The sequence below is a fragment of the Talpa occidentalis genome, unplaced genomic scaffold (genome assembly GCF_014898055.3).
Source record: "Talpa occidentalis isolate TD23 unplaced genomic scaffold, MPIMG_talOcc4v2.1 talOcc4.5, whole genome shotgun sequence".
Lineage (NCBI taxonomy): Eukaryota > Metazoa > Chordata > Mammalia > Eulipotyphla > Talpidae > Talpa > Talpa occidentalis.
The window spans coordinates 104,724,644-104,745,061 of NW_023604861.1; the positions used below are offsets into that span (position 1 = coordinate 104,724,644).

General features: G+C 39.4%; 3 protein-coding genes across 10 annotated transcripts in view; 1 reads left to right on the forward strand and 2 right to left on the reverse strand.

The window, feature by feature from the left end:
• TGFBRAP1 (transforming growth factor beta receptor associated protein 1) overlaps positions 1 to 512 on the reverse strand; it is a 60,418-nt gene extending 59,906 nt beyond the window's left edge. For all 3 annotated transcript variants that reach the window (XM_054701988.1, XM_054701987.1, XM_037528036.2), the window contains exon 1: positions 20 to 512. The gene's annotated coding sequence lies outside the window, so the exon portion shown is untranslated. The remainder of the gene's footprint in view (positions 1 to 19) is intronic.
• Positions 513 to 539: 27 nt separating this feature from the next.
• On the forward strand, positions 540 to 18,732 carry CUNH2orf49 (chromosome unknown C2orf49 homolog). 6 transcript variants are annotated; one of them, XR_008554424.1, is made up of 10 exons: positions 540 to 700; positions 3,215 to 3,381; positions 5,090 to 5,465; positions 7,005 to 7,079; positions 10,184 to 10,402; positions 10,760 to 10,843; positions 12,405 to 12,533; positions 12,735 to 12,866; positions 13,765 to 14,032; positions 17,291 to 18,732. XR_008554424.1 is itself a non-coding variant. In XM_037528038.2 (4 exons), exons 1-4 carry the CDS (start codon positions 602 to 604, stop codon positions 7,059 to 7,061), a joined length of 699 nt encoding a protein of 232 aa, XP_037383935.1. In that variant the 5' UTR covers positions 540 to 601; the 3' UTR covers positions 7,062 to 7,218. The 6 variants fall into 6 exon arrangements, 1 of the variants encoding a protein (XP_037383935.1); XR_008554425.1 differs by lacking the exon at positions 12,405 to 12,533 and having other exon boundaries at positions 17,291 to 18,726; XR_005128419.2 differs by lacking the exon at positions 13,765 to 14,032 and having other exon boundaries at positions 17,291 to 18,716.
• Positions 16,678 to 20,418, reverse strand: part of FHL2 (four and a half LIM domains 2) — a 32,501-nt gene continuing 28,760 nt past the window's right edge. The window contains exon 6 of the mRNA XM_037528039.2: positions 16,678 to 18,425. Coding sequence (XP_037383936.1) covers positions 18,274 to 18,425 — 152 coding nt within the window. The 3' untranslated portion in view covers positions 16,678 to 18,273. The remainder of the gene's footprint in view (positions 18,426 to 20,418) is intronic.

Below are 20,418 nucleotides of genomic sequence, written 5' to 3' on the forward strand. Positions count from 1 at the left end.
TCCAAGTAAAATGCAGTACCTGGCACATAGTTAAATGTCTAACAAACGTTTGGCTGATGTCACCGTCGTTTCTCTGTTGGTTATTATTTTCATAAGTGAGCAGGTCAGGAGTATTATTTCAGGGAACAAATACTTGAGTGCCTACTACGTGAGAAATGCCGGGGTTAAGAGATTTAAAGTCCCCGGCCTGACATAATAGAGGATCAAAAGACAAACCAAGATAATTTCAGACGTGACAAGTGCCGTGTTTAGACATCTCTGCCTCTCTCCCGCGAGGCTGCCCTGGGAATCCCTTTGGCCTCTGCCATTGGACGTCACAGTAAGCGCGACCATCGCGGGCGGCTCCGTGAACTCCGCCTTCCCCTCTCTTCTGTAAGACTTAAAAAGCCAGTCTTTTGTTCAGCCGACATCCCCTTCATTCTTTTGGCTCCGGGGAGCTTTCTCCCCGGACCGCCAGCCCCGGACTCATCGCGAGAGACACACTAGGACGCGCGGCGCGTCCAGAGCGACGACACGAGCCCCGCCCCGCTCACGTCGCTTCCGGGACACTTCCTTCGCGGAGCCTTGTGGGTAGCCGACCTGGGGTCTCCTGGCGACGACGATGGCGGGGGATGTGGGCGGTCGCAGCTGCACGGACTCGGAGCTCCTGCTGCACCCGGAGCTGCTGTCCCAGGAGTTCCTTCTCCTCACCCTGGAGCAGGTCGGACGCACCGGGGCGGGTGGGCCTGCTTAGGAGAAGTGCTCGGACCTGAGCTGGCCCAAGTATTCCTCAGGGGCGACGGACACTCCCCCGTCGTCGTCGCCCCTCCTTGCGGTTTGCGCCACCCTCCACCCAACACATACCCACTGGGTCTCCCTGCGTCCCCACGCCTCGGCCTCTATCCGGGAAAGAGACGTCCTCAGAGTGTCAGAAATTCCTAGCAATTAGAACTCATTTTTTGGGGGGTCTCTGATGGCATGGACAGAGGCGTCCTAGGTGATCCCCGTGGTTGTAGGTAAGCAAGGACCGGAGGAAGTGAGGGCCTGGCGAAGAAGCTTAGAGAATGGAAACGAAGGGTAATAATCAGGGGCTGTCGTGACTGAAAGCATCGGAGAAATAGCCATTCTCCACACTCACCTCATTTAAAGATGAAGAAACCGAGCCCCAGAGAGTCGACGTGACTTATTTTAGGTCACACAATCGATGAATGGTGCAGCCAGGAGAAAAACTCAGGGCTTCTGACTCAGTAAGGGGTGCTTGCTTTCAGCTGATGTTACCTCTGAGAAGGTTAAAAAAAAAAAAAAAAAAAAAAAAAGATGACCAAAGGGGATAAAAAAGTGATTTGTTTACTGAAAGAATTCTTGGGGGCTTATTTATATAGCATGTTTTGTTGTGTTTTCTTCTGTATTCTTAAATTTTGTTCAAGTCCCCCCTGCTAAGCACATTATTTTGGTGACTTCAATTATCTATTACTACCTGTGGTTCTCAAACTTTTTAGGTACGTCAGAGTCACCCTAAGGCTTGTTAAAACACAGATAACTGCATTTCATACTCAGAGTTTCAGATTCAGTAGGTATGGAATGTGACCAGAAATTTTAATTTTTTTTAAACATATATTTTTAAAAGATTTATTTATTTATGCATACAAGAGCTGGGGTACAGGCCAGAGGTGTGTGTGTGGGGGGCGGGGGCGGTGAGAGGATTCACCAGAAACAGAGTGGGGAACAGAACAGGCAGATTGACTGAAATCCATTGCTGAGGGGAGCAGCGGGTGAGTCAGGTGAGGTCTGCTGGGCCATGTGGGTTGCTCCCTGGAAGGCTGGGGAATCGAACTTGCGCTGCAGAGGCTGCAGACAGCTTCATAGGTTGAGTCTTAACTCCTTGTGCCACCAGGGAGGCCCCAGAAATTTTAATTTTTGATAAGTTCTTGCTGCTGATCCAGGGATCACACTTTGAGAGCCACTGCCCAGGAGCAGTGCTTCCAAAAATAACAGGCCCATGAATTCTTTGGGAACGTTTTGGAAAAGAATCCCAGTGTTTTCCCATACCTGTGAGTAAGTACAGGTTGAAAATTGATAAGATGGAACAGTATATGACAGAAAAGTTATAAAATTTGAACTTTTAAATTTCAAAAATAAAATTAATTTGACTAAGTTTGTCAGAGAACAGATTGACCTTTTGTCAGTTTATTAAATACAGGTATCTCCAAACCTTTCTGAATTTCTATTGAAGAGCTTGTGGTCTCATTTTCATTCTGATTTTTCTCCCTGAATGCAAACTCTGTATCCATAATTATTCCTATGTTTTATGCTAGTTGCTTCTTTTGATGTTGAGAACAAATTGGAAAATGAGGGAGAATGAAGCGATTTAGATAGGACTGGTGATTGCACATTGACTGGAATATACTTGAAGGGACTGGTGGAAAATGAGGGACAGGTTCTAATGATAAACTGCAATGGACATCAGTAGGGACTGCAGTTTGTATCTGTAGGGTCCTTTGAAATCTTGGTAGTTCACCTCAGTTTAAGAAGGACTGTTAGAGAAGTAAAAATCAAAATCAACAGGCAACTATAAACCAGAGACATTGTATAGGGGAGGAGGAGGGAGTTGTATCAAAACAGGGGTGGGAAGAGCACAAGTGACTATGATGATGGTACACAGGTGAATTGGTGGTGGGAATCTCACGACTGTACCGGAGATCATAAAGCATACATTGTATAAAAATGAAGAATGCTATAAAAAATTTTTAGAAAAAGCACTATTAGAGAAATATGGAAAGTACTATACAGGGTGAGACCTCCAGCCCAATCTGATCATGGTAGTAACATTCTAGATGAGGTGTTGTGTGGACACTAGTAAGTGTTACAATTGTTAGCTTTCTTTTGTTGCCTTGCATTAAGTCTCCCTGTATCGGTTTCCTTCATAGGTTAAAATGATGTTTGCTGCTGGAAATGGTCTTCAGGCTGGTATATTGGCTGAGCAGTTGTGGACAGCAGTCCTTGGCACAATGAGGACATATGATCATTTCCTTTAAGATGAGGCTGAACTTAATAGTTGCAGAAATTTACCTGTTTTAATGCCTCTTCTTGCTGTATCTTATAGCATTTGTAAACGTGTATCTAGTTGTTTTATGATTCCTTATTTAAGAAGTAATATTTTGCCTCCTTAGGTGGGTACTTAGTTATTAAAATGAAAGATGTTGTTTTGAAGTTGATTTTGTTTCCTTTCCCACAGAAGAACATAGCTGTTGAAAATGACAAAAGAATAAACAAAGACAATCTTACTGACCTTTATGTCCAGCATGCAATACCATTGCCTCAGAGAGATCTGCCAAAGAATAGATGGGGGAAAATGATGGAAAAGAAAAGAGAACAACATGAGATAAAAAATGAAACTAAAAGGTACTTTTTAGTGGTTCTGTTTTCATTTGACATAACAATTTAGCTTTTGCTTTATTACCTCAGGTAAACTTAGGTTAAAAAAATGACTTAAGCAGTTATCTATTGAGCACCAAGCTCTGTGCTTATAGCAGTGTATAAAATTGACAGAATTTCTTGTCCTGATTTTAATTGTGTGAAACATAATTACAAAGTTAAGTAGAAACTGTGGTATTTACATATTGAGAAAGGCTAAAGATAAAAGTAAAATAGGGAGAGGAATTACAATTTAGGTATAATGGCCAGGAAAAACATCACTGGAAAATAACATTTCAGTAGAGAGAATTTTATGAAGTAGAGAGCAAGCTAGCATTCCAGGCAGGATGCAAGAGCCTGGGTCAGGAATATACCCATCACATTACCAAGAACAGCAAAGAGAATCAAGAGAGCAGGGGGAAGAAGTTTGTTGGGGGCGGGGGGGGGGGCGGTGATTGGGAGGAGACTTTTAGATCATGTAAAGCTTTGTAGGCTTTTGTAAGACCTGACTTTGCTCTGAGATTAAAATCGTTGGAGGATATTGAGTAGAGTGATGACAACCTTTGATGTGCATGTTAACAGGAGCACTCTGCTTGCTGTACTGAAAAATGATTTATGATGGGGGCTGGGAGAAGGTGGAAACTGCCTGTGCTATAATCCAGCACCCTGGTGGTGGCTTTAACTGAGGTAGTGGACTTGGTAAGAAGTGATTGGGGTCTAGATATATTTTTGTAGATATTTTTGTTTGCTCTTGTAGATCAAACAAGATTTGCTGAAATAATTTGTGAGAGAAAAGTAGACTCAAGTAAGATTTTAAGGTCCTTGAATGATACAGAAATGAAGAGACTGTCATATAGCTTCAGGCACACTATTTAAACAGTGTGAAATTTCATAAAAATTTTCATCAAACCATGAATAAATGAATTTTAGTTTTTAAAGAAAGTTGCATCTGGGTGGTCAGTGTAGTTGGCTAGTTAATGAAGACTGTGTGTCCTAAGAGCTCTACATAGGCTAGTTATTTCTTCTCCTGTGTCTATTTTATTGCCAATTGATTAATTGCTCATTTTTTTTTTTAGAAATTTTTGTGTGTAAGATTCTTGCAGATAATGTACTGTGTACAGTGGGAAAAGATGGAGTGAGATTTCAGGGTAAGGGGAAAACATGTAGGTCTGAGTTCATTAGTATTTTTAATTTCTAGTTATGAAGAGAACTTGATTAATGGGGAGATTATGAGAATATGAGAATAGTTGAAGAATACAACATGTACAGTCTTTCTTATATCAGGAACACCTTCAGTTTAGTTTGAGCATCATTTTAGCTGGATTGTTGCATACCGGTAAAGGCTGTATATGAAGGTTAACTCATAAATCTTTGGATTCTGCCATAGATATCTTTAGTTTATTTTAGTTTTTGCTTATCAAGGCACTGCTTGGTTCTGCACGTTCAGACACATCTTAAAACTTTCAAAACAGCTATACCTTCCTTTAAAAAAAACTTTATCCTTTTTAAATAATAATTGATACATGGTTAAAATAACCCTATCAATAAGTTGGTGATTTCCAGTAGTTCTGCTGAGAGTAGATTAGCCTTATCAAGAAATCATTTTTGGTCATTGTTTATTTTAACTTGGAGTTCCACTTGAACTGTTTGACCATTCCTGATGGTATTTTTCATAACTACATTTCTTTGATTTTAGGAGTAACACTGTAGATGGGTTAAGGAAAAGACCCCTCATTGTGTTTGATGGAAGTTCAACAAGTACAAGTATAAAAGTGAAAAGGACAGAGAATGGCGATAATGATCGACTCAAGCCTCCCCCTCAGGCAAGCTTTACCAGTAATGCATTTAGAAAATTATCAAATTCCTCTTCAAGTGTATCACCCCTACTTCTGTCTTCCAATTTGCCTACGAACAATAAAATGGAACACAGTAATAATGATACTAAACAGAACCATGACTTAATGCATAGGAAAAGTCCTTCAGGCCCTGTGAAGTCACCACCTTTGTCCCCTGTTGGAACTACTCCAGTGAAGTTAAAGCGAGCCGCTCCTAAAGAAGAAGTGGAGGCTGTGGTGAGTCTGGGTGTTTCCCCACTCGGGAGAGATGTGAGTGACATCTGAGTGATTGGCTTTACCTGAAATGGGTCATTTGTGTTACTAGCTGTTCTGGAAATGTGTAAAGGTCTGTCTTATTTTTACATTTAATATCATGAAATCTTAAACTCTGAAATTTTAAAATCCGTGATGATAAGTTAATGTGTTTTAAAGCACATTCAATTTATTTGTGCTTAAAATATGTAGAGTCTCTCAGGTGCTTTTCCTGGATTTTTCTCATTTAGATCTTTTACTCAAGAAGCAGACATTTTTTTCTTAAGAGTTTTGGAGGCTGAGAAGTTCAAAATCAAGACACTGGCAAGTTCAGTGTCAGAGAGAATCCACTTTTAGTTCATAATTGACTCCTCTTACATTTGACAGAAGGGGCAGGGCTCCCTTTGAGGTCTCTTATAAGGACACTAATTCCATCCGTGAGGTCTTTACCCTCATGACTTAATCACCTCTCAAAGGCCCCATTTCCAAATATTACATTGGGGATTAAATTTCAATATATGAATATTGAGGGGACACAAACATTCAGAATAAAGCATTAATGTAGTATACTTTATTGTCATTTTCAAATTGTGTATTAAAGGGAACAAAAGAGAACAGACAGTCCAACTAGTAGACCCTGGAAATAGAAAACTACTGTCTGACCGGCTCAAGGTTCTTGTATTAGCTCATTGAATCCTTTCAACAGCCCTGTAAAGTAGGTACAGTAGTTATTTCCATTTTACAGGTGAGGAAATAAAAACTTAGAGATTTAAATTATACTTTGTTCAGGGTTCCAGAGTTAATAGATGTCCAGGATTTCGTTTGAATTCAAATCTATTAGATCCCTGAATACACACTTCCTATAATCCCTCACTGCCTTCATACTTGTCAGTCACCTCTATGGGAGAGTGGGTATTGGCTAAGCATGGGAAGAATAATCCACATCTCAAATACTGCAATAAAGAGGTAAGCCTTAGTGTTGGTTTTGGTTTTTTTTCCTTCCATTATTTTAAACAGCATTTCTCTTATCCAAGGGCATCTTATTCTTTCACAGATGTGATTTTTTTTTTTAATCTTTTCTCAGTAAGATCTTGGATTGTAAGGTTCAGGAAGTATAGTGGACAAGGAGGGAGGAAGCAGGTCTGGAGCAGTTTTCAACTCTGAAGTTACCTTAGAATCATCTGGAAGAACTTCCAAAAAACCCAGACAGAAAACAGAGTTCCAGCCGTGTCATCGTCCCATCAGTTATGACGTCATTGGTTCAGGGATAAGATCCTGGCATGGACATGTATATAAGTTGTCTGAGTGATTTTACAGTGTAACATTTGAGAACCACAGCCAGAAAAATGGGAGCCGAGGGAAGTTTGCTTGTTCCCCTAATCTCCTAAAATCTTTTTTCCACCAGGTGGCAGGAGTAATCTGCTATTCACATATTAGTAGTCAACCTGGGTGGTTTAAATTATTGATTTCTGTTATTGCTGATGTTTCTGCAAGTATAAACTATTTCTGTTTATGTCTTTCCAGAATAACCTGAAGCCCCCAGAAGTGAAGAGGAAGATACAACATGTTACATGGCCGTGAAGGAGAGTTTCCCAAAATGTAAATATAACCATAACTGTAGTTTTTCAAACAAATTCACATATATTGACAGTATTTACAGATCCTAATTATTACGGAATTTTCTCAAGAGGTTTAAAATTAGGTTTAAAAAATAAAGGTTTTTTCCTTTCCTTTCCTTCCCCTTTCTTTCCTTCTCTTTCTAGAAGAAAACTTGCCTTGTTCATCCTGACTAGGAAAGAATTTCTTTTTAAACAAATGACTGGGTATAAGTCATTTATATTGGCTCTAGTCAAATCATCAGCTGCAAGTCTGCTATAAAGCATTTGGTGCATTTTAGAAATTATTCTCATTAGTCTGTTTTAGTCTTTGGGGAAATTTGAGATTTTCTTTTTAACTTGGATATTTTAGTAGTTCGTAATTTTTATTTATTTTCCAAAGCGAAAGAATATAACAGTTCATCACAATATTTTAGTATTAGCCAAACTCATCTTCAAGGTTCACCAAGAAAAGCATATTTGTAGTGCTGGCAAAAAAAAAAAAAAAAATACTCAGAATATACAGCTAAAATAGCTGTTCTCTAAAGTGCTTACATAGCTTCTTCCCATAAAAACCAAAAGGGAATCAGTGCTTGCTATCACGTCTCCCCTTGAGTCATAACATGACATGATGTATTATGAGTGGAGCAGTCAATCATGTACCTAGTCCATCCTGTAGAATGTTCTTGTCATGCCAGCAGTCCTACCTGCTGTTTCCAGAGCAGTCTGGTCTCTGTGAGTTCGTGTATCACTTCTTCCTGGGAGCTTAATATTTTCAGAATGAAGATGACTTTAAACTCTTCAGGTAAGATAATCATGTCAGAGATGCTACTCGATGGCAGAAGGTTTGGAGGAATGGAAGAGGGCAGATAGAATTCTAGAACTTTACAAAGACCGGGAAGTATAGCACTGAATGGGGAAACTCAGTGTCACCTGGAGTAGGCGGCAGAGGAGATACTGATGTCAGAAATGACTACAGAGCGTATAGCACAGAGAAAGTAGACCAGCTGGAAGGGGCTCCTTGCTGGTGTGACATGGACCATCTCCCACAGGGCTGTCACACAAACAAGTATCTAATGAGGTTTTGTGTTTATTCTTATTAAAGTGTTATCATTTCAATTGTGTAGTGGAAGTTAGTGGGAAAATAGAATATACCTTATATTCATGAATCCTAGTGTGCTCTTTTCTGTTAGCTATTTCTAACCAAGTACAAAGAATACTTTATACTTTTTTCCCTTGTGTGATTTTCAAATTGGGGTTTGCCTTTTCAGTAGCTTTTAGAGGAGTCTAATTCCTCTTTTGATTGTTAAAGCAAGCATTTTAGTTCAGCTATTGACTAGCCTTATAAAAAATTAATTCAGCCCTGCAGGTAAGTACTGTACTAAAACTTTAACCCTACAGTTTTTAGTCATTCTACCTTTTTCCAAATTATAAATCTGTACATATAAGACAAAACTGATGCATACTAAATGTTGCATAAATTGTTAATGTTATAGTAAATTGGCAATTATATAGTTACCTGCCGGGCTGATACATGTAATATTGTTGAAGGATAACTGTGATCCTATACATAACTATTTGTTAAGGGATATTTTTAAAGTGCAGATTTTAGGGTAGAATGACAAATTATATTTTATATTCAGTTGTCCCCTCTGCTTCCATCTGTATTTCTCTCTTAGTTAAGAGAGAGCTAGCCATTTGACAATTTTAAGTCAGTGGAAACTTATTTTTAGTTATTCAATAAAATTAATTTTTAATTTGTATATTTAACTTACAGAGTAGGTTGCTAACAGCTGAACTGTGTAACATTGTTGCTTCAAATTGAAGTTTAAATTATGAACATTCAAAATCAGTGCTCATATAGCAGCATCTTACTGAGCTATTTTGAGTTAGAAATGTGGAGAAGCACTAAAGCATGTACTATGTATTACATAATACTAACATCTTAAGAGGGCTGTGCCTTCTCAAGGTATATAGATACAGCTCTTCTTGAAAAGACTTTCTTTACATAAGTCTGCTGAATGATGGAAGTCTGAGGCACAGGGATCTTATGTTTTGAAGTGTTGCTTTGATGTGCTTTAACAGTTAGAAGGTCTTGATTTGAACAACAGAAAACTTTGGGATACTCTTTACTCATTAACATGAGTGAATTTTGTGGCTCTTGATTCTGTATTCCAGTAAAGCAGCTTTTCTTATTGGGGTAAGCAAATGAGTGGCATTTGAGTCAGTGAGTGGCTTCTGAGGTATGGTTAGCGGGTGCTTTACCACTTCCTGCCATTGGCAGTGTACCTTGTTCTTTTCTTCCTCTCTGTTTTCTGTTTTCTTACCCTCCTTTTTCATATTTTTACTTTATTTGCTTTTCCATTCTCCTTCCTCCTTTCTGTCGATCCTAAGTTTCATGCTTAGGTTTGCGAGTTACATTGCTTGCCCCCATTCATCATCCACTGAGGGGTGAAGATGGGCTAACCCCCAAGCCTCACATTTGAGGATCATAGATTACCATGTGAATTCTGGAAAGTTGTAAGACCCCACAGTACCATGGTACTACATTGCTTCCCAGTGGTTGTAAAGGCAGTACAGTTTACCAAAGTAGCTGTATTTATGTAGACAACTTCCAGGCACTTTGGAAAGTTGGTTCAACTATGATGAGGCCGTAATATTTTTGCTACTATTAAAATTCTTCAGAATTGTAATTATTATTTGAAATAATATTTTGGTTGACTTAAGTTTTAAGAGACGATTCTAAAATGATCTATAGACTCATTCAGTAGCAATGACCTTTTAAAAACTTACATTAAGTAAAACTGCCAGTAGATTAAATCACATGTATATAATTGTTTCCTCTATTTACTACTGTGGAACTTCAGTAATTTTTAGAGGCTACAAAATAGATTGTTTCTAAGTGTGCTCTTTTATTAAATGCTTGTGCAGGTTTTGTAATACAGTACAGAAAAGTTTAACCTTGTAATGTACATTTTTGTATGTAAAAGTCTTTTAAGTAGCCTTATCCTTATTTAATTAAACTGAATAAAAGTATTGAGTTGGTCTGTCATTTATAAAAAAATAAAATGGAAAAATAACTAATGGCTTGTTCTCTTTTTATTTGAGTAAACTATGTCAAAAGTATTATTGTTCATGGTGCAATTTTTTGAACCTGGATTGATTGGTATCAGACATGAACTCAACAGACCAGCCACATTTGGGGGCCCCAGCTGTGAAAGAGGAGGGGGCCAGTGGCTTGGTGTATGGGATGTCCTGATCCCACAGAGACTAACATGTTGACTTACTACACTGGAGGATGGCAACAGAACCGCAAATCTATCCCATGTAAGTTTTCTTAACAATCTCAGACAATCCGAAAGTTTGGTTGAAAGGATTATTTGCATCTGGGTAACCTTAAAAATTGTTCATTTCTAAACTGCTATCTTAGTGTTGGAGACTAACTGTAGCACTAAATTAACAAATGAGAAAAACACATGAGTAACTTTCTACTTTGAACTTAAGAAGTAGATCCTTCAGTTTTTATCTGCAGAGGAGAGACAATAACACTCTTATTTCCATTTGGATTATTTCACTAAGTGCTTCTTACTAACTGAAGTGCTCTTCTCTGTCAGTTACTGTTAAATTTGGTACCCTATTGTGGTAGAAAAAGTAAAGATGTGAATCAAATTCCTGTTTCTATAGAAAAGACAAACAAATGGACAATGAAATAATGGGAATCATGACAGAAAATCAAGCCGTGACGTGAGATAGTGAAGGATGGAAAAGGTAATGGTCAGTGCTATTTTAAACATATTAGGAAAACCCTCTTTGAGGAGATTATATTTTAAGGAGAATTATGGAAAGCTTTTGGGAAAAGCGTCCTACTTGTAGTTGTTAAATGGTGACATATCTTTATTGTTCCCATCAGTGGTGAAGTCTTTCCCAACTCTCAAATATAGATTGGTCTTGTACCTTGTTTCTATGTTCTACTCTCACTCATGGACCCCTGCAGAAGCCAAATAAAAAGCTTATAGAAAAATAAGTCTCACCTGAAAGCCAGCACGACCCATCAGAAGTCACCCATCCCCAGACTAGCTGTCCAGTAGCTGTATGCATGTCCCAGGTGAGACCAGTCACACAGCTGACTCAGAATCATGAGTGATTTTCATTGTTTTAGCTTTGACCATTGAAAACTGTTGGCTCCTGTGTCCCTTTGATCTACCTCACAGTTGTGATTTCTTTTGAACACTTAAGTACTACAAGATGCCCTGGGGCCATTTGTCTATTTCCTGGCCTTGTTCTAGACTCAATCTTATCCCAAGGAATCTTAGTTACTTTTATTGAATGATATTAGAAGTATCATTGATATTAGATATTAATATAGATGATATTAATGATATCAATGATATCAATATCAATGATATTAATATCAATGATATCAAATGATATTAGAAAGATCTAGGCACTAGGTATGCTCATACTACTTGGGTATCATTGCTTCCAGTCCTTTGCAACCAACAGAACAAGGACATATACATATGTGTACTAACCCCTGAATATACGCATAACTAAATATTTCTAAAAATATTTGTATTTATAGTAAGATGAACATGGGTTCATTACCTCTTAATCAATTACCATGTAGAACATTCTAGACTTCCCTTTCTTGTTTATAACTCCCACCTCAACAGTGAGAAACCTGGCTCCCACCAGGTTTCCTTAATTGTTCAATTCTGGTATACATCCACAGCAGTTGCAGAATTATTTATTTTTTTTTAAAGATTTATTTATACAAGCACTGGGGTACAAGCCAGAGGTGCGGGAGGGTGAGAACATTCACCAGAGACAGAGCAGGGAGCAAAACAGGCAGGACCGAAATACACTGCTGAGGGGAGCAGCGGGTGAGACAGGAGAGGTCTGTCTCTCCATGTGGGATTCTCCCTGGCCAGCTGGGAATAGAACCCGTGCCGCGGAGGCTGCGGAAGCTTCACAGCGCTGCGCTCAACCCGCTGTGCCACTGGGGAGGCCCTGATTCTCATTTCTTAATAAAAAACAAAGCACCCTGAACAATTCATTCTTTCAACAGGTTAGTTTACTATGTTTTCATGCTCTAGGGAGTTGCAATAGTTACTTGGGTGGTCAGTTTTATTCTCATTTCCTTTTAGTTTTTTCATTTATGTACATTTTTGCATGTGCACTGCCTGGATGGTTTCTTCTCTGTGTTGCAATAAAACTGTGTTTAGAGATGTCATTTGCCCCATCATTATCTCTATGTGTAAGAAAATTTATTTCATATACAATGCCCTCGAATGCATTATTAGATGGTTGAAATTATGGATTTTTCTAGCTTTTTTCTGGTGGAGGTCATTCAGACTGAAACACAATCTAACCCAGCACTCTTATTTTATGAAGAGGAAATGTACCCAGAGAGAGGAGGCATCTTCTCTGGAAGCATTCAGTTAGTTGGGGCAGAGTGGTGAGTAAAACCTAGGTCTCTTGCTCTTTTCCATTAAACCAGAGACGGTGTCCTTTCTGGAACCCTCGCCCCCAACCTCTCAGGTAGTAAAGCATATTATGTTTCCAACTTGTCCTTTAGAAGGGCAGTCAACTTTGCTAATGAAGAGAAAAGAGAGGTAAGTATTATTAAAATGTACAGCAGCTGGTTTTACATTGTCAGAAAATTTCCCTCAAGAACGCTAATGGGCTGGAATTCACTGGGATCGGGAGTCTGATTTCCAATGTGTTGGCCTCTGTAGTCGTGAGTAAGCTTCCAGCTTTCTGGGCTTCCATTTCCTCCTCTGGCCAGCAGGTGAGTTTCATTCGGATCCTTTGGTTGCAGATTTTCTTTGTATTTTTACCTTAGGCTTATCTTGCCTGAGTCCCCTCATCTCTTATTTAATGACCAGGCAAATGAGGAGTGTCCTCAAGTCTGAATGAGCACCACTAGAGGTGATTGAGAATTGAATTTACATATTGTAAATTTCAAAAGTACAATAATATGATTGTTAGGTGACAGTACCACTTTTATTCTGCTTTATTGTGGCTAATTTTTTATCTCAAGGAAATTTGGCTTTATTTGCTGATTTTTGACTTAATGGCAGCCCCCTGCTTATAAATTGGACTGGCCATTTGTGGGGAGTCGGTGAGGTGTGCGCCATGTGCCCTAGGCTTCATATTTGTTGATGACAAGTATTTGCTCTGCTAGCCTCTGAACTTTTGCTTCCCAATAGCACTGAGTTCTTTTTGCATTAAAATACAAAATTAAAAAAAAATTTTTCCAGAGATTAAGTAAGCTTTCATGAGGACAACATGGAGACAGTAGTTATCAGTCCAGTTCTTGGACTCACATCACACAGACACATTTACTGAGCTACTTGCTATGTTTGCGATCCTTGCAGGGTGATTCTGCATAAGGGAAATGGCTTTCAGTTACTTTAGTGACTGGATTTTCATGGTTTGGGTTGAAAATAGGCTAATTTATTTAGAATTTTATAATATTTCAAGCATTAAATATTGCTGCAGTTTACATAATTTATTCCAATAAATTAAGTATATAGTTTTTTTTCTACAAGGGAGTTTTGTACTAAAAGCAAAATTTAGGACAACAAAATAGATAAAATGAATCCAAGTCTTTATATTGCAGGCTGTCACAGGAGGAAGTAACATTATTTATAGTTAGGTTTTCTCTTTCTCATGTTGAACATTAGGGAAAAAGCTTGCTCTGATTTCTTACATATAAAGAAGAGTTCTTCTGGAGAAAATAGCTTCTAAAGAACCATAAAATCATTGAAGAACTAAATATGAAGGCAAAAATCAGAAAGCATGGAACCCAGAGAAGCAGGCCAGTTTGCCTGATGCTTTATTGAAACTGAGCTGTGGTTCAGGTGGCTGATGTAATAGAGTGTTGGGTTGCAACCTGGGGAACTTCTCAGCTAGCCCCCAGCATGGAGGACAGGAAGAGATCACTCTAGATTGGTAGGTGACAGTTTTTGTTTTTTTTTTAAAAATTTTATTATTTTTTAAAGATTTATTTTAATTTATTTATGCATACAAGAACTGGAGTGTAGGCCAGGGGTGTGGGGGATGAGAGGATTCACCAGAGACAGAGTGGGGAGCAGAACAGGCAGATCTACTGAAATACACTGATGAGGGGAGCAGCAGGCAGGACAGGAGAGGTCTGCTGTGCTCTGTGGCTGGGGATCGAACTCAGGCCACTCAGGCTGCAGTGGCTGGTGATAGCTTGATAGTGCTGAGACTTAACCCCTGCGCCACCAGGGAAGTCTGGTAGGCAACAGTTTTAATAAACAAAAGAACTTATGAGGCTTGTCTTGGGTGGCAGCAAGATAAGTAGTTTTCCATACCCACCCACCAAATCTTAAACGTTATAGTAAGTCTAAATAAGAGGCTTTAGCTAGATTCACTCATGTACACCATCCAGATAGTCTCAACACCACATTACTATCTCAGGGCTATATCCTTGGGGCAGTTTCTGGGAGCAAGGAAGGTAAACTACACACATTCCAGGGCAGTTTGGTGAGGACCCTCCAATTGCCTGGGTCCAACCTGTGGTGGTCACGCCTTCTTGATGACCTCCCTCAACAAAGAGGTCAAAGCCCTGTGCCTCTGAAGATAGAAAACCCACATGGTAAAGATGAATTGGAAGGTAACCTGTGCTGTTGAGGGAGGGAGGAAAGAAAAAAAAAAACAGGAAAATAGGAAGGAAGTATAGGGAAGGTAAAGGAAAAGGGATGCCGTGGGGCGGAGGCTGGAAGCAAGCAGGCAGGCTGCCAGATTTGTAGCCAAAATTTACATTCCTAGCATGGTGAAAGAGATACAAGAAGTGACTTGGGAGGAACTGTGGTCTGGGGTACACCAGTCACCTGGCAGAGACTACAAAATCATCTCTGCAGGAAGACATGCTTATTCAAGCCTCGGGAAACTCCCTCAGATATGTCTTTTCATTCATTTATCTTTTGGGTGAGAAAATATTTTTCATTCCTCTGGGTGCAGCCTGAGTCGTACCTTATGGTCTCAACTTTTAGAGGCAAGCTATTCATTCAGCAAGCCACACACCCACTTTCTTCCTTCCTCTACCCCTTTATCCTTTACCAAAATAGGACAAAGATGTCCTTAGCCCTCTTTCATAATCCCCCAAATCAGGGCATGATAGTCAACAAGAGTTGAGAGAGTCCTAGCAAAAATTGAGAAAGAGACTCACCAGAGCAAGTCTGATTGTTCCAAACTCTGAAAGCCCAAGGGGCTCACGCAAATGGTGCCTTCATCCTCTTTGGTGACACGTCCTCATCATTTCTCCTTGAGACTTTGAAGTTCCAACAGCATCTTGATCTTCACTTTTCAATTTTAAACTTTTACAATCCCCAAAGACTATGTGCCTATGCATAGGATGCTGACTAGAAAAATAAATTTTGGATGTGGTCATAATATCAGGTTGATTCTAAGTACAGCCAGGACTAAGCAGAACAGAAAAAGTTCAGAGATGAAAAGGGGGCTTAAATTAATATACGGTACAAAATCTCAATTCCTGAAGACCAGTGAGTTGACTGTAGATGCAGTGGTGAATTATTTCTAGCTCTCTGTGGGGAATTATTCTAAGGTCCCCCAGATAAAATACAGTAAACAGTGAGTTGAGGGCCCTCAGAAGTCTCAGGACCAAAGATTTCAAACATCTGGCCTTCTGTGCCTGCATGCTGCTCGCCCCATTCCCCCAAAAGAGCCAGAATCAGTTTCCTACCGACATGAGACCCCCTAAGATGTGTCATGTTGGTCTCTGGGGAAGCTGCCTCTTATGAATTAGTCTGTAAAAATGCTGGGGTTGGGATAGAATCACGCCTTGGCTCAAATACCACAGACTTTCACTGTCTGTTAATATTTGGTCACAGATTTTCCTGAACAAATATCTCAGTTTGCTGAATGCCTTTAGGGGAATTTTCAGACTTTTTGTTATTCAATCTATCTCTATTTCTCTTCTCTAATTTCCCTCAGTTAAGTGGTGGTTTCACTGGGAAGGTGGACAACTGAGTTCTGCACACCACCGTTCCAGCCAGTTCTCTGAACCTTGACTGGGCTGCAGGAATCTTTTATATGCAGTTGTAGTTCAGTTGTCAACCCGAGACTTACAGGGGTTTCATACAAAGAACTTGGGATTCTTTTTTCCAGGTTTTTCTTCTTACTTTAAAGGCTGTTTGTTCAAATCCCTGGCCTTTGGTTCTTCAAATCAGTAAGACTGTAGGTTTTCTAACAGGTTTAGCTGCCCTACTGGGATTTGCTTTTGGATAAAATCCATAAAAATGGGATATCCCCCCAATGCTATTCTTTTCCTGTAAGCATCTCTTCTTCCATAGCCTTCCTGCCTTTGGTCATCCTCCAGTGCTTTTAAAATTAAAAATATATATATTTTGTCAAAAACGGTTGCTAATGTGAGGATTAGTCCAATAGGAGCTACTTTCTAGGGGGAAATCCCCCAATCCTTAAGGTTGAATTCTAGTGTGGAATACGACTAACCTATCTGTAGTTTAAAGAAGAATGAGTTAGATGTTCCATGATGAAGTTAGGAATTCTTTTCCTTTCATATTGTAAAGCAGAAGATGGCAAAACAACTAAAAGGGGTAGAATTAATCTTTTTATTTATTTTTTGCTTTTCATATTTTTTTCTCTAAATATAGTTTCTTACATCATTGTTCATTTTTGTACAGTAACTGGTTTCTCCCCTCAGGTGTAGTCCCTGTAGTTCTCCACCACCGTATCACCTGTGACCATCATCATATTCCCCGTGCTCTTCCCTTCCACTTTGGCTCCTTCCCCACTCCCTTGCTGCGTGCCTTGGAATTAGACTTTTTAAACACAGCCGCAAGCCAACTATAAATCCAGAAGGCCTGTGTCAGATTTTATCATATTGACTATGATTCAGATTAAGAATCTGACTGCATCTACTCAGCATAGATAGGACTTGATTCCCACCAGATTTTTCTGTTGCACAGCCTGTGATTTGATCATGTTGCATGGTTTTAGAAAACTAAGGGCCAAAAGTCACTATTGTTGTCCTAAAATGAGAAATGTGCAACGTCAGATCTTATAAACTGGTGCTGTGCTTTCCAATTGCATACTGTGCCAAAATGATTTTGCTGACAACTGCCAAGCTAGGAGCTCTGAGTGTTATTTTATAGCAGTGATTCTCTCCATCTCTTTTTCTTGACTGTTTTCTTATCTTTTCAGAAACACTGAAGGTTTCCTACATGCCCTACATTGCTCGGATATTGAGACATGAACGTATGTTGTCTGTCCTTCAGGTGCTCTTCTCTTTTTGCAATCTTTCACATAATGTTAAAGAAGGCAGGTCATCGTAAGACATGGGTCTGTGACAGTGGGGAATGCCAGAGCTCAGCCATGAATAGTGACTCTACACCATCTTCATGTTCAATTAGCTCCTGTTCTCCTACTCACTTCCTGGAGCTTATGTTATGGCATCAAGAGCAGAACACTATATTCCAAGAGAAAGAGAACTTGGGAGGGGGAGCAAAGAGAAGATACAAAGGGAGACGTGGTGGTGTTGACTGAAAGATTTCTTTTAAATGAAAGGTGTGAAGCAATTTCATTGAAACTGACCTGACCTATCAGAACTTGCTCTTCACACAGGTATGAGGCAGACATGCAATAAAGTGTTGTTTGTACTTAGGACGTCAAAGTTTAACCATTATTTATTTTACACACTGTGCCTGGCAAAGGATTTTTTTTCTGGATAACTTTATTGTAAATCACATAATCTTGCTTTAGACCTTACATGATAGAAAGTTATACAGCTATAACTTGCTCATTACCTTAAGTAGTTAGGAATACTTTCAAGTTTGTGACATTCATTGCACTTAAAAATTAAATACACAGTGAAAGAAAGATACATTTATAAAGACATCATTCAAAAGGATTTTACACTTGGATTTGCCTTGCTTGATTACAAAAATTCAAAACAATTTTCCCACCTAGGTTTTATCTAAGTGTCTTCTTCTTCCTTGGGGTAGAACTATTTATTACAAAGAAATGGTTTGTACAAAGAAATGAAAGGATTTAAACAAATGTGACTATCACTGAGAAGCACATGGGGAAAGTCTCAAAATGGCTGGTGGAACCAGGATATACTACTGCCTGGTGGAAAAAGAAAATATATGAATGAGTGAGCATCGCGAGGCCAGACGGTGCTGAATTCAGATGTCCTTTCCACAGTCGGGGCAAAGGATGTCATCACTCTCTGTGAGGAAGCCGCGCCCCACCAGGGACAGCGAGCACTTCTTGCAGTTAAAGCAATCGTTATGCCACTGCCGTTCCTCAAAGGAAATGTACTTTGTGCCACCAAGTCCTGTTAACGGAGAAAAAGAATATTGGATGAAGAAAGAAAGGGAATATTGCTCAGTTAGAACTGGGCTACTGGGACTGAGTCCTGGCTTGATCCGTTTCAAAGCTTGGATTGCGTAATGTGGACAGTGCGTATTTTGTAAGTGGGTGTTGGTATACACTATTTACACAGGCATAAGTCATACACCAAACAATCTTGAACTCATAACTATCAAGAAACATATAAGCCGGCTCTTGAGCTATATGATAAATACTATAATTATGACTACCTTCTTGTTTGTATTTGTTTTCTTAAGTGTTTTTCCTACCGGCATGAAACTCCATGAGAGAGGGAGTTGGTTTCTTTTACTCCTTCACTGGGTTCCTCATGTCTACTGCTCAAATATTTCCTGATTTGATGAATGAAAGGCTAAAGGGAGTGCAGAAGAAGGAAATGTTACTTTTCTCTGGGACACCCACTGCAGACTTCACAAGAGGTGATAATGTGGGTGAGTGGGAGGATGGATACTCTTGCAAATGGAGCATCGTGAAACAAGCTATGGAAGCAGGAGCTTAGGGGACAGAGTTGGACAAGTTAGAAGTTTAGTGAGGGTGGTGGATGATGCTGCCACTGAAATAGCTGGGAGAAAATGATGAAGATGCCAGTGGAGAAAGCCTTTTTATATTTTAAACAGGAAAAATAGTAATTCATTTTAATTGAATTGCTTGACTCTTGTTTGATGCTAATTCTTATCAAATGTTCAAGGTGCATTGGTCACCTATTACAATATATTTGGTTTATACTGCCACTGAGCTCCTGAAATAGAACAGAATCAAATATATAGGCTTATCTTAGAGTTGGAATGGATTTTGGTCAAATTTGGACCATGAATCCAACTTACAAAGGGTTCTTTCCTTAAATAGTGGTTCAAACTACTATATTGAAAAGTAAATAATCATTTACAATAATATGAGGTCTCAGACTTGCATGAGTAGTCTGGAATTCACTAATAAGTCAATTTTTTATGTAAACTAAGTGACTAGACTGACACTGGGCATTAAATACTTTCATTTAGGGAGAGACCTTAACACTAGTTCCCTGCAGCTAGTTAGTACCAAGAAACATGACCCAGAAGGCAGAAATTTTTAAAGCCCCCTAGGTATTTCCAATATGCAGCCACGTTTGAAAACCTGTGGTTTAGGCAATAGTTAGCTGTAAACTTGATTTAGGGGCAGAGACTGCAGAGTGATCGGAAGACAGCTGTTTTTCTTCTCAAAACTCGGAGTTAGTAGAAAAGCAAGAAGGTGCTAGGATGGATGCCCCAGCATTTCTACCATGCTATGTTTCTCCTTCCTCTCACTTTTAGTAAGTCCTATGACCTTGCAGATCTGTGGTGAGGAGGAACATTGGTGGAGAGAGGCTGAGCAGTTAGTGATAGAAGTTCTGCTGGGCAGCTGTTCCAGGCTGAAATCCTGTTTGAGAAGCTCGGTGTTCCTTTGAGCAGCAAGTAGGGCAAGTGGTAGAAATGAGAGCCAAAGGCGGCCCACAGGGGATGAATCCTCCTAAGTGGAAGATGTATATATATAGTCGCTTCTCATTATCTGAGGGAGTTATGTTTTAAAAGATTCTGAATACAGTAAATTCTGAATCATTGCTCCTGAAAGAAACACAGGGGTTAGGTTCCTATGAGCTTCTGGTCACTACATTTTCATCAACAAATATACATAACTATTGTGTGTTTCTGCTTAAAGATACCTTATTTAACGCAGTAAGTATTGCTGACTCATTAACTGAACTTATGGCCAATCATCCCATAACTCATGCCTGGAGGAAGCTTATGTGTATTTCCTCCGTGAAGCACATCATTGCTTCCTGCACTTAGGAATGTAGATAGCACTTCACACTGTGCTTGGGGGTCATTCTGAACAGCAAAATTGCTGACAAAAGCATGAAAATGCAAAAAACAAGGCCTAAAAAATTTGTGAAAAGAACCATCGTTTACAATGTAAGAGTTGAG